At 40.8% G+C, this 12,469-nt stretch overlaps 2 protein-coding genes across 3 annotated transcripts in view; one reads left to right on the forward strand and one right to left on the reverse strand.

Annotated features, from left to right (window-relative positions):
• The window catches only part of arb2a (ARB2 cotranscriptional regulator A), a 918,141-nt gene that overhangs the window by 213,842 nt on the left and 691,830 nt on the right, over positions 1-12,469 (reverse strand). The gene's annotated exons all lie outside the window — the stretch shown is intronic.
• Positions 146-12,343, forward strand: nr2f1a (nuclear receptor subfamily 2, group F, member 1a). Of its 2 annotated transcripts, XR_013579779.1 has the most exons (4): positions 146-1,804; positions 2,507-3,034; positions 4,701-6,808; positions 6,861-12,342. XR_013579779.1 is itself a non-coding variant. In XM_078565187.1 (3 exons), the coding sequence occupies exons 1-3, from the start codon at positions 1,339-1,341 to the stop codon at positions 4,973-4,975; spliced, it is 1,269 nt and encodes a 422-aa protein (XP_078421313.1). In that variant the 5' UTR covers positions 146-1,338; the 3' UTR covers positions 4,976-12,343. The 2 variants fall into 2 exon arrangements, 1 of the variants encoding a protein (XP_078421313.1); XM_078565187.1 differs by having other exon boundaries at positions 4,701-12,343.

Genomic DNA, 12,469 nt, shown 5'->3' on the forward strand with positions numbered 1-12,469 from the left:
CTTTCCGTCCTCTGAAAATCACAATTGGAATCTCACCGGCATTGTAGCGAGGCATCAAAGGATAATTCAAAACAGAATAAAAATGAAATATAAAAAAAACCAGTCGCTCACCGAATTAATATTGCAACAGCAAAAACAATGTTTTTTTTTTCGCTTTCACACAAAAGGGATGGTGTGCCCGTTTTATTTATTTATTTTTAAACAATGATCCATTAAAATACGAAAAGAAAGTTTGATTGTCAACTAACTTTTTTTTCATAATCTGAAATTTCGAGGCTGCTCGCTGCATTGTTTTATTACAAGCACAGGGTCCTCGTGTTGCTTTTTTGTGGTGACCACAGGCGACCCATACTAATAAGGTCTCAAAGTAAATACCAGCGCAGGAGATCTAATGTAAATTTTGCTTGTCAGAGCGTCGTAGGTAATAAATAAGACGGCTAACCAATAGTGTGCAGGAGGCTGGCTAACCTTAGCCTCCCCAGCCCCAATTCAGGGCTATGACCAGTCGCCTTTGATTATCAGTTGCCAACAGCCCCTCTCTTGGCTCCTTGACATGAGCTCCATATAAGGCAGCGATCTCCATAGAAACGTGTCAGTTTCAATAGTAGTGTCAAAGTTCACTATATACAGACATTCGCGCAGATCCCCCTTTCGGAAAAATTGCTCCGCTAGTCTTCCCGTTTAAACGCATTCATTTTGTCTCCCCCTTGCATATTCTATTAATTGTTTTTTCTTTCCTCTCTTTCTCTCTCCACTCCGCATGAGAGGTGAAAATAGGGCGCTTTAACGTCGGCCGTCCTTTTTTTTTGTCCTGGTGAGTTTTTTTTTTCTCTCTGACAATTCAGATCTTCTATTTTCTGTTCCTCTCCGGAGAAGAAGGGATTTAACACTCGCCATACTTTACTTCGGGATCGCGTGGTTATTTTTCTCTGTGTGTGTGTGTGTGTTCCTTCGAATTGAGGTCGTCTCTTTTTCCCCAACTCCTATAATCTTTAACCCCTCGTTCCCTCCTAGATTGGTTTCCTGAATGGCTGACTGCGTGTTGCCCTGGATCTGGCCTCCCGACACTTGCGTACCCTGATCGGGATCTTCTTTTTTATTCTTATTTTTTTTTTGGTCCTCATTTGTTTCGCTTACTGTTGATCAACACTCACTCATTCATTCACTGCTCCTTATGTGTGTGTGTCTGTGTGCGTTGGTTTGATCGCAGTTTTATTCCTTCTCTCTTTCCTTTTTTTCATTTTCTGTTACCACCATCCAACTCTGCTCCCTACCAACAGGACAAAAAAAAAATCCGTGCGATCAACTTGTTTTCCCGCACTTTTTGGGCCCGAGATTATGGCAATGGTAGTTAGTACTTGGCGAGATCCTCAGGACGATGTGGCCGGAGCTCAGGGCGGCCAGTCTGCACAAACGCAGCCGGGCCAGCAGCAGCAACAGCAGCAGCAGCAGGCGGCATCGGGTGCTCCCCACACCCCGCAGACCCCGGGCCAGCCCGGGCCGCCCTCCACTCCGCTCGGAGGCAGCAGTCAGAGCGTCCAGCCTGGCGGCGAGAAGCAACAACCCTGTCAACAGCAGCAGCAGCAGCATATCGAGTGTGTGGTGTGTGGGGATAAATCCAGCGGCAAGCACTACGGCCAGTTCACATGCGAGGGCTGCAAAAGTTTCTTCAAGAGAAGTGTTCGGAGAAACTTAACGTACACATGTCGTGCCAACCGGAATTGTCCTATAGACCAGCACCACCGCAATCAGTGTCAGTACTGCCGCCTGAAGAAATGCCTCAAAGTTGGGATGAGGCGGGAAGGTGAATATTTTATTAAGCATCACTGTAAATGTGAGGAGATCTGGACTTCAAATCTCTCATTGCGCGATTTCGGTTCAATCTGAACAAATGCTTTGGCTGGAAAGTCATTCTAACCGGTTAATTGTAACCTGGTAAAAATAAGAAATATGTTAGATGCCAATTCATATTCTTAAAATACATTTTTTTAAAAAACATCGTTTAACCTAAAAAAAAATCGAACTCGCAGCTTCAAAGTTGAGAGAGTTTAACAATTACAAGCATGGCTGCATATTTTTTGTGGATTCAAATGGTTAATACATCGGTCTTTTCCCCCCTGTAATTGTAAGTTAATCGTTTGCATTCATGCATTAGATGTTTGGAGAATTTTCCAATTGTAACCGTGGGTGGGTGTTGCAGTTTGGGGGAGTTTTTACAATCCAGCAATTCTTTCTGCAATGTTGTGTTTTGGATTTTTAAAAAACAGACACAATGTGGAGTGCTCTGACGGGTAAAACTGTGTTTAGCATTTACATTTTTATGTGCCTAATTTTTTTTTATAACGTCACATATTGTAATTTTACATGGAAAATTGAACTGGTTGCTTGTGAAGTTTAAAAAAATCTAAAATAGTGGTAAAAATAATGATGTGTTTCTGAAGCTTTGGGTGGGTTGTATTGCGCTTTGTGGATGTACATTTCCTCTCCTTTTTTCTCTTTCTGTCAGCGGTTCAGCGAGGAAGAATGCCTCCAACTCAGCCAAACCCAGGCCAGTACGCGTTGACGAATGGGGACCCTTTGAACGGCCATTGCTATCTGTCTGGATACATCTCCTTACTACTGCGGGCCGAGCCTTACCCAACCTCTCGGTATGGGAGTCAATGTATGCAACCCAACAACATCATGGGCATCGAGAACATTTGTGAACTGGCTGCACGATTGCTTTTCAGCGCCGTGGAATGGGCCAGGAATATCCCTTTTTTCCCAGATCTGCAGATCACAGATCAGGTGGCTCTGCTAAGGCTGACTTGGAGTGAGTTGTTTGTTCTCAATGCTGCCCAGTGCTCGATGCCGTTGCATGTGGCTCCTCTGCTGGCTGCTGCCGGGCTCCATGCCTCGCCAATGTCTGCAGACAGGGTCGTTGCTTTCATGGATCACATAAGGATCTTCCAGGAGCAAGTCGAGAAGCTGAAAGCCCTTCACGTCGACTCGGCAGAATACAGCTGTCTCAAAGCTATTGTGCTATTCACATCAGGTGAGTGGTTCGGGGAGAAGGAAGGGTTGGGGGCGAACGGGACAGAAAGTTCAGCGAATTGGATGTAAATCAATAACGTTGCTCACTCGGTGCAGGAAGAGTGCAGGGAGAAAGCAGATATGAATGGTTTGGGCGGCTGATGCTTATTTATTTAAAGGATGGTATTAGTCAAGTGCTATAACAATGATTTATTTTAACCAGGAGGGTTTTATTAAATAACATAATCTGATGTAAATCAATTGGAAATTGATCAGTAAAATTACAAATTAATCATATTTTCAACAGCCCGCAAATCCTGATAAATTATTCCTTCATCGAGGGAACTGTTGGTAAATAGAACAATCACAGTAAGGGAGAGACACAAAAAGACGTAATGCGATTATTGCAGAAAGATAGAAATTATACATGTCTGTTCAAACGCTTCGCATCGTATCCTCACCCCCCTCCCCCTCCCCTCCAGTTTTGACCAAACTTGTTTTGATTGTTAGCCAGAGGGGAATTCATGGGAAGCCTTTCTCAAAGCTGTCCAAGTTTTCCAAAGCGAACAGCGTTTGGATGATCGAGAGGGTGTTTTTCTTGCCATTTTCTTTCTCGCTGGCCTGTTTGTGAGGGCCGCTTGAAGTTACTGAAGCTTACAGGAGGCTTGTTGTGGTTTTACCTTAGGTTTCCGGCTAGCATTTTCAACCTCTCATTCTGGATGCTGTCCAAGTGCCGGGTCGTGACCCAAACTTCCTATTTTACTTTATTAATTCATACGCTAAAATATGGCTTCCAAGCATATAAATTAAAGCGTTCACAAATCGTCAAAGAGCCTTTCCTGAAAGAAAGCGCAATCTGGCCTTATCTGTTCCACAAAATGTTTCAAGCTCGGTAGTGCACAGCATCTGTGTATGCACATATAACATTGGAATTTTAAAATTCAGTAAGTGTTATTTTGCAACAAAAAAAAAATCGAGCAAACCCCAAACCTCCAACAACTGGATGGATGTTGACTTTATTAGAATGCATTTTGCACACATTGGAAATGTTGCCGACAATATAACCATGATGTTATACACAGTCATATCACCAAAACTGTTAGTACAAAGGGGGGATTTCACTAATGATAGCCCTGCTTTCTTGTGAATGGTGTATGGTTTGCACGTCTTCTTGTTTATCACTTTTTTAAAATTGGTGCAAGACTACACTATTATAGAGTTAAGGGAGAAGCTGCTTTGCAGTGGAATGCATAAGAAGCATGTGTAACACATGCTGCAAAGGAATAGGAACAATAACACGTACCAGTATCTATCACACAATGTTCCCAGACACTGGTGTCTCTCGCTTGGTTCTCTGCGGGAAATGGCGTACATCTGTACTTATTATTTAAGAGTTTCTTTGTTACTTCTAATTCAAAGCTTATGCTGGCTATTTCTTTTGGCATCAGAGACTGCATCAGCCGTAATATTTGCAACAAAAAAGCAAAGACGTTATCAGATAGCTTGCCCGCCTCCAGCGTGTAGAGGAGAGAGTGTATTTATGTGTCTGTGTGTGTGAGAGAGAGAGAGAGAGAGAGAGAGAAAGAAATAGTGTGTGTGGATTGATATATAAAAAATAAACGAGGATTAAAATAAAACAAAAGGTCGACTGATAGCGGCACTAATTCTGTTTTTCTCTGGCTGTCAAGACGCCTGTGGCCTGTCGGATGCTGCCCACATAGAAAGCCTGCAGGAGAAATCTCAGTGTGCTCTGGAGGAATATGTGAGAAGCCAGTACCCGAACCAGCCGAGCCGCTTTGGCAAGCTCTTACTGCGACTGCCTTCTCTTCGCACCGTCTCCTCCTCGGTCATCGAACAGCTCTTCTTCGTCCGTTTGGTAGGTAAAACCCCAATTGAAACCCTCATCAGAGATATGTTACTGTCGGGGAGCAGCTTCAACTGGCCTTATATGTCCATCCAATGATGAGAGAAGGACACCCCTCCCCAAACAAAACAAAAATAAACACAAGCATTTTAGGTGAGCCTCCCTCTCCATTCAAGAACTTGAAAGTTCCTATAGGATGATATCTGTGAAAATAAAAGGACCTTCCAAGAGGCCAAACTGTTGACTGTGGGATTTATTCTGTGAAAAGGAACTGAACTGCACCATATGTAGAACCACACTTACCACAAGCATCGCTTATCATTTTGTAAAATATTAGTCTTTATTTTCCTTTTTTTGTAAAATTCAAGAAAACATCGTATGCGCATTTTAAAAAACAGAATCAGAAATTAGGGGGAAAATAACATTTTCCAAATAATTATAAAATTGTCCTGTGTCTATGTATCTATATCTGTTTTGTATTTTTTTTCTGGTTCCAAACCAGGTTTCCTGTGATTCTATACTAATAATTTTTTGATATAACCTTTTGCTTCTTATAATGAGTGCGATTTATGTCGTCAAAGCTATGTTCTCCAAGAATTAAAATTGAAATCAGAATTAAACAAATAAATAAAAAAGAATTTAGCACAACATTTTAAAAAAAAGAAACTTTTTGTCGCTTTAAGCGTACCAACTAGCCTGCAGTATTGGCAAAACTGACGTTTTAAAAAGTGATCAGATTGTAAGGGAGCACTGCTGAAAGATAATAGAGAAAACGTGTTTTTAGAACTATCACAGAGCGGACCGCCTAAAGAACACTTGGATTCTGTGTCAGCTCCCATTGCCTTCGTAGAAAGAAGAGTTTTGGTCTGAGTGTCCAAGGCACTTTTTTCTTTGATTTTTTTAAAAAAAAGTATCCGTGAACTCTGGAATTAGGTTGATTGAAATTATTGATTTGTATTCAGGACTGACCTTGATTGAAGTTTTGTTTTGTTACGATAACGAGTTCCCCACCACCACCACCCTCCTTCCCACCCCCCCCCCCCCCCTCCTCATATCTCCCCCTCTCCCTTCACCCCAACCCAATTGTCTCTGACTTTCCACGTGGAAACAAAATTGTTTTATTTTGTGTTGCTTCCCCTCCCCCCATCCTCCAAGCTCACCTCCTCTCCCCAGTTTTTAATCATGCAGCTAAACTTTCCTATCAGTACTGCCGAGCCTGTTTACCTGTAGACAATAAAAACACAACGTCCAGAAATAAGTACACGCGTTGTACCCTTGCAGACGCGTTGTACTGTGGCGTTGTTCTGTGGGTATGATGGAATATTCTTGTAAAAAACGTTGTTACGCTGGAACAATTACAAAAGTGATATAAAAGAGATCTATCGCAGCCGTGTCTGTGTTATCTGTTCACTGGTGGTGTCGTTCTCTGCTTCGTGATCGACAATATAGATTTTAAGGGACTTCCATCCCACTGATATTTGGGCATTAATTGCCCGGGCCTTAATAATCATATATGTGTATAAATTCCTCATCATGTTTTAAATAATACCATTCAAGTTATAGTTATACGCTGGTTATATCTGGATGAAATATTCAGAAGATTTGAAAGAACCAACTGCTTCCAGACAGTGGAGATGTAAAGACTGCTGTGCCTTGCCTAGAAAAGGCTGTTGTAGATTTCAGTTGCTGTTTGCATTAGTATTTTATAATCCGGATCAAAGCTCTAGCACACACTGTCATGGGAGAGCTTCCTTTAACAACTGTGCATCGAAATTAAACGTAATGGCCAGTCCAGAGTAAAGCAGCAAGGGGCACATTGTGAATCCGAGTGGCTGTAAACATGTGTGTGTTGTGCTGGTGGAAGCGAATGTGTGTTGTGTGTGTGAGATGGAGAGATGTGTCTGTTTTTACATATATATATGTGTGATATGTGTGGTATGTGTGAGAGACTGTGTGTGCATGCATGTGCCTGTGTGTGAGAGAGAATGTGTGTCTGTGTGTGTTTGTGTGTGTGTGTGTGTCTGTGTGAGAGAGAGAATGTGTGTGTTCGTGTTTTGATTTTCCTCTCTATGCTCTCAAGCTTTCTCTTTGCATTTAACGTGATCCTGCTTTCTGGCCGCTTGGGGTTTTTAACATTCTAGTCGCAAAGCTGCAGGATACACAAGGCGATGGCTACAGACACTTTTAGATGGAATAATTAACGTGTAAATAGATTGTCTATGTATGTTCCAATACAGATGCATATATCCACCCACAACAGCAGTATGCAGTAACAATACCTACACATGCCTACATGCCCAAGTAAGATGGAGAACCAATAAAGAAAGAACTGAGGCATTGCTATGCACACGCTGGTTGCGCTTAACATTATGGATATTTCAGGGTGTGTTTTTTTTATTCTGATCAGTGCTCTTTCAATGGGTTTGACTGCAACTTATTGTCAGTTGTCGCTATGAGCGTTTCCCCGAGGCCCCTATTTCCTTCAACCCCGACTTTTACACTACCCTTTTACGGCCGCCCATCGACATCAAAGCCCTAATAGATAATGATTTTTCATCGTTTCACCGTTAAATCCAATTAAAATACTGTTTAAACTTGTTAGTACAGAGTATGACAGGGGCGTCCTGTGGTATTTCATAACATGTCAGGAACTGTGGGGGACAGTGGGTGTATTCCAAAATGCGTTTTCCCCTATTTTGAAGCACTGTTTCTAATTAATTGTTTGAATTCACTTATATAAACAGATCTATTATATTTCGTGGCTGTTCGTGACACTTAAGTCCGGATTTCAGCATGATATATGGCGACCCAATATATTTAATGCCGCGCGATTCCATTCTATAGAAATTAATAGCCTTGATGTTGTCTGTGATAGTAAAAGCGCGCAGCTCTGACACTATGTAAATACTGCATTCCACTTTCTCTTTGGTAAACACATATTTGTACATTGAGTACAGGTTGTTTAGTAACCGATGGATTTTTTTTACTCCCACCTGCTTTTAACCTGCGCAGACATTTCGTGAGGCTGGAGCTATCTGAACTCTGTCCGTTCTAGGCTCCTTACTTATAGTTACCTTTGTTTGTTATTATTTTTTTAATTTGCATTTTCCCCCCTTTTACGAAGTGCAACTGAGAAGCTGCCTCGGAACTTTTTTTTTCCAGGGAATCTATTTAATTGGAATCTTCAAATATTATTAATCCTCCCAGAAACCGAAGGGGCGAATGCTGTTGCAAAATCTCAATGTTTAACCTGAAACTAAATGCTGATTTCAACTTTCGATGCCTGACATGGACACTTTTGTGATGCACTTGGCTCTGTGTATTGTGTTTCAGTCGAAGTAAAACACTGATTGGTTTGGGGATGACCAGGAAATTTATTATTTAAGGTCATACTTTTCTTCTTGGAGAAATTGCAGCCCAGTCCAGCACTTTAATAATGTGGGCAGCCAGGCTCATTGGAAGCAGATGGTAGCTAACAAATATGGCGGCCTTTAAAGATTTTTTAGATACATTTAAAAAATGTTTTCCCTGCCCAGTTTCAGTCCTTTCTTGTGAAACAAAGAAGCCGAAGCCTCTTGGTCTAAGGCTTCATTTTTAGCATCATAATTCATTAAACTAATCTGGAAACGTTGCAGTGTGTGGTCAAGTATTAATGATCTGAATAGTGCGTGGTTTATACTTTCATATCCTGGAGGTTGTCCTTTAGTTATTTATATTTGTATTATTTAATTGCTGTGTACCACAATAAGTTTTGTATCAAAGTTATAAAATTATAATGTAATGAATCACTTTTCCACACACTACAGTTTACACGTTTAAATGCTGCTTTCTGTTCTACTCTATTTCAAGTGAATCTCTCTGCAAATGTTTTTATTTCTATTTTAGTTACAACATCTTGTTTTATTCCCCAATAAATTCTTCAGTGGTTAAAAAAGAGGATTTTTAAATGATCCTACTGGAAAGGATCTAATATAATGTGACGTTGTGACTTTTACCCATTGACTTTACAGCATTGCTAATATGAGGGGGAATTGGTGTTACGCCTCAGCAGCAAACTCGGAATAAAAATAGACCAGCAATTAAGAAATGATGGTTGTTTTATATCAGCATATTCCTAGTTTTCTCAAATTAAGATGATTCATAGAGTCCAGGATGCACGAGAAAGGAATTTTGAAACAGTAAGGTATCCCCGAGCTTTACATTTCATCAACAGCAACTCAAAAGTTGACCTATTGGTGGGGGTGGGCTTCTATTGCTGTCAATGCATAAATTAAGCTGAAAATGAATATGAACAATTAAACGCAGGAAAAGTGTATGTGTTGAACTCTGATGTTAGTGTACTTTTAATAAAATATGAAACCAGCTGTATATTGTTCTTGTAATAAATCATGTGCAGTTTTCAAATAATGTTTTATTCTTTCATGAAACGTTATGCTTCTAATTTTAAAGTGAACAAGGACAGACTTGAGAGCTGTTGGCCGTAGAATGTTATTTGTTTTCCTTCTCTCTGTCTCCCCCCCACTCCAAACCCCCCAACCCCCCATCCTTCCCTTTGCCCTGAATTATCACAAACACAATTCTTCAACCCCTCTATGCCCGCATTAAACCCACCGGCTGCTCTCTTTCCCTGTTTCTGTTTGATTTCCCTTTAAAACGAGGTCTGGATTCTACTTCCCAATCTTTTCTTTCTTCCTGTTTCACCGAATTGTCATTGAACACTGCATTGTCTTTTTTTCTCTTGTTTTGTCTGATTCTCCCCTTAAGCATTGCCGGCTCGTCTCTTTTCCTGCTTTCCCTTAATTCTCTTCTTGGTCTCTCTCCTTCTTTACAACCAGAATTCTCCTCAGAGGATTCCTTTTATGTTTGGTTGTCCCGTAACTACATGATTTTACATCTTTTTGTCTGAATTATTACTGTTAAACGCGTTACCTGGACTATTTTGCTTCCCCGAACCCCCCCGCCCCTTTTTGCCCGACTTCAGTTTCTCAAACGGGTAGTGTCCATTCTTTTTTCAGAGGCGGGTTTTAAGGGGCTGTAACCACAAGATTTGTTGGGGAAAAAAAATCAAAAAAAAAAGGAACTCCCTTAGGGATCTAACTATGCAAAGGCTAAACCACTGTCTGCCTGTCGTTTGAAACATTTCTTATAAATAACTGTGTTTATTACAGTTCCAGTTGAGTGAAATGAATTTATTTTCATTCCATCTGTCCATCTTCGCCGCTTAACTCTGTCACTTTTTGCACAGTTTGAGCACGTTTTAAAAATAACAAATTAAAAAGATATTTGATCGGCCTAATTTTAAGCTGCAGAGCGAATCCGTTGGTGTTATATTCAATATGGTTTTGGAGAAAGCGAGGGCTTGAGATTAATCCTGAAAAGCAGTTTGTTTTAAAAACACTCTACTTAAATTGAACGCCCCCCTCCCCAACGCTTTTGTCTAAAAAGGTGGTTTTATTTTACAAACAGATGTCATTTGCCAAATAGGAGAAGTATGTTTACCTTCTAATACTTTCCCATTCAACTTCTCGCATTTCCAAACCCCAAGTATTTTCACAAAACAGAACTATTAATCTCCATACGTGCAACAAAGTTAGGCCCTGTTCAGATTTTGCACTGATGAGCTGGTGACCATTGTAATTGACTGACGTTTGGATTTAATGGTAAAAATGTGGGTGAAGGAGTGGAAACTAATAAAACTCTTTTTTTAAATAGCAATTGCTCTGGGTACATGGCGTCTCCGTGTCTTTCACTGAGAGAGCCAAGAGTTTTATTCCTAAATGAGTTAAAGACCCATTTACCGATGTCGTGTTCTATTCATCAACCTACAAGACGAGATTCTTACATGAAACTATTTGTTTGCTTACACAACCAGCTGGGCGCAATTTCACGTCTGAGATATCCATCTGAAAGCGACACTCATTTATTATCCCCACTTGTCAGGGAATACGTTTCAAACCCTGCACCGAACAATCTGAGTTCCAGCATCCACCCACCTCATAAAAAATCAGCCTCAAAAAAAGTTTACACCAGGCATTTCACTATCTGTCCAAGAGAGCGCACAAGTGCACAGCCCGGAGTCTTGTAATGTCACTTACTGGGGATTCCATTACAACCCTCTCCGGCGTGTTCTCTGATTGAAGATAAGCACATTCGCCATGTATTTAATTGTTGCACTGCGGAAAGAAGGCCGCTGACTTTCAGCTAGATACAAAGTTTACTTACCGCCGGTTCTCAGACAAATATAAAACGCAGTCTATCATTTACTGGATATTTAATGAATCGAAACATTGTGTTAGCTTGACATCTTCTCCATTTATCGGTGTGATGAATCATTTCCCATTCCACGATGGCTTGTATAAAATACGCAACATCACTTGCAGGGCATCACATGCACAGTTCAGCGGTTATTAAAATTTCTTAAGGAATATGGACCAGCCGCATTAACACCCTAGGCAGAAGTGGGAATGCGGGGAGGCCTTGTTAAGATGTATATGAGGTTGCAATGTCATTGTCAAACAACATGAAAGGATTTCGAAAATGCTCAGCAATGATATGTACTTCCTGATGTATTATTAATAAAATGAATTGATATAACATCGTTTACATTGTTGACAAATGGATTTAAATAAAATGTTGTACTGCAAAACAAAACAAGAAGGCTATGTGGGTTTCTTTTTCTCTGTCTTTTCAGTAAGTCTGTTAACAGGCAAGATGATGGCTGTATAATTGTGTATATATCTTCTTGTCTAGAGAGTCCTAGATCAAGCTGAGGCAATGGATCAAATACAAGCTATGGCATATAAAATATACCAGTCGTGAAGGGCTTTTTTTTCCAAAGGGGGTACTGGGATGGTTTCTGTAAGCGAAGCGTTTGTGTTGATTTAGGAAGACGTTCGCTGTATATAACATTCAAGGCTGATAATATCATTGCTCGGCCAGATAAAGCATTGCCCAAACCATTGGGTCAGCTATCGATCCCTGTGCACACACACACACACACACAGCTCCAGTCTTCACTGCAAAGCCTCATTAGCATTCCCGGCCCATGGACCTGCATTGACAACTAACAGAGATATCTATGTCCTCACTATTTGTTCTCTCATTTCGTCTTCATTTTTCTTTCTGCAGGGGCTCAAATATCCACACATGCTACAGATAGTGTTTTCTGGTAGAAATAATAATCGATGCAGTTTGGAGAACGCAGCTGCGTTGTTGAGCTGCACAGAACACCAGCCTATGTGGCCTACATGATATTTTGCCTGCATTTGTCGTTTCCAGTTTCTAGGCTGATAATCACATGTTAAATGAATGAAATGAATGAAGCAATCAGGACATTTTTTGGCACCAGGCATTAAATTGTGGTTTCACACGCTGTGTGACGCTGCCCATTTCTTCAGCTGTCACTATCCCGTCTGAGTTTCCCCTCATTTGATTTCCCATTAATAACTGCACTCATTACGTAACGACGGCATCATTATAAACTAAGTCAGCAGCTTTGTGCAGAGTCTGGGAAGTTGCTTCACATTTTACTGATACACATGGTCAGCGAAACCGTGCACTTGTAAACAATTTATTCTGCGCTGTCCTTTCTTC

This window comes from Cetorhinus maximus, chromosome 2 (assembly GCF_964194155.1).
Source record: "Cetorhinus maximus chromosome 2, sCetMax3.hap1.1, whole genome shotgun sequence".
Classification (NCBI taxonomy): domain Eukaryota; kingdom Metazoa; phylum Chordata; class Chondrichthyes; order Lamniformes; family Cetorhinidae; genus Cetorhinus; species Cetorhinus maximus.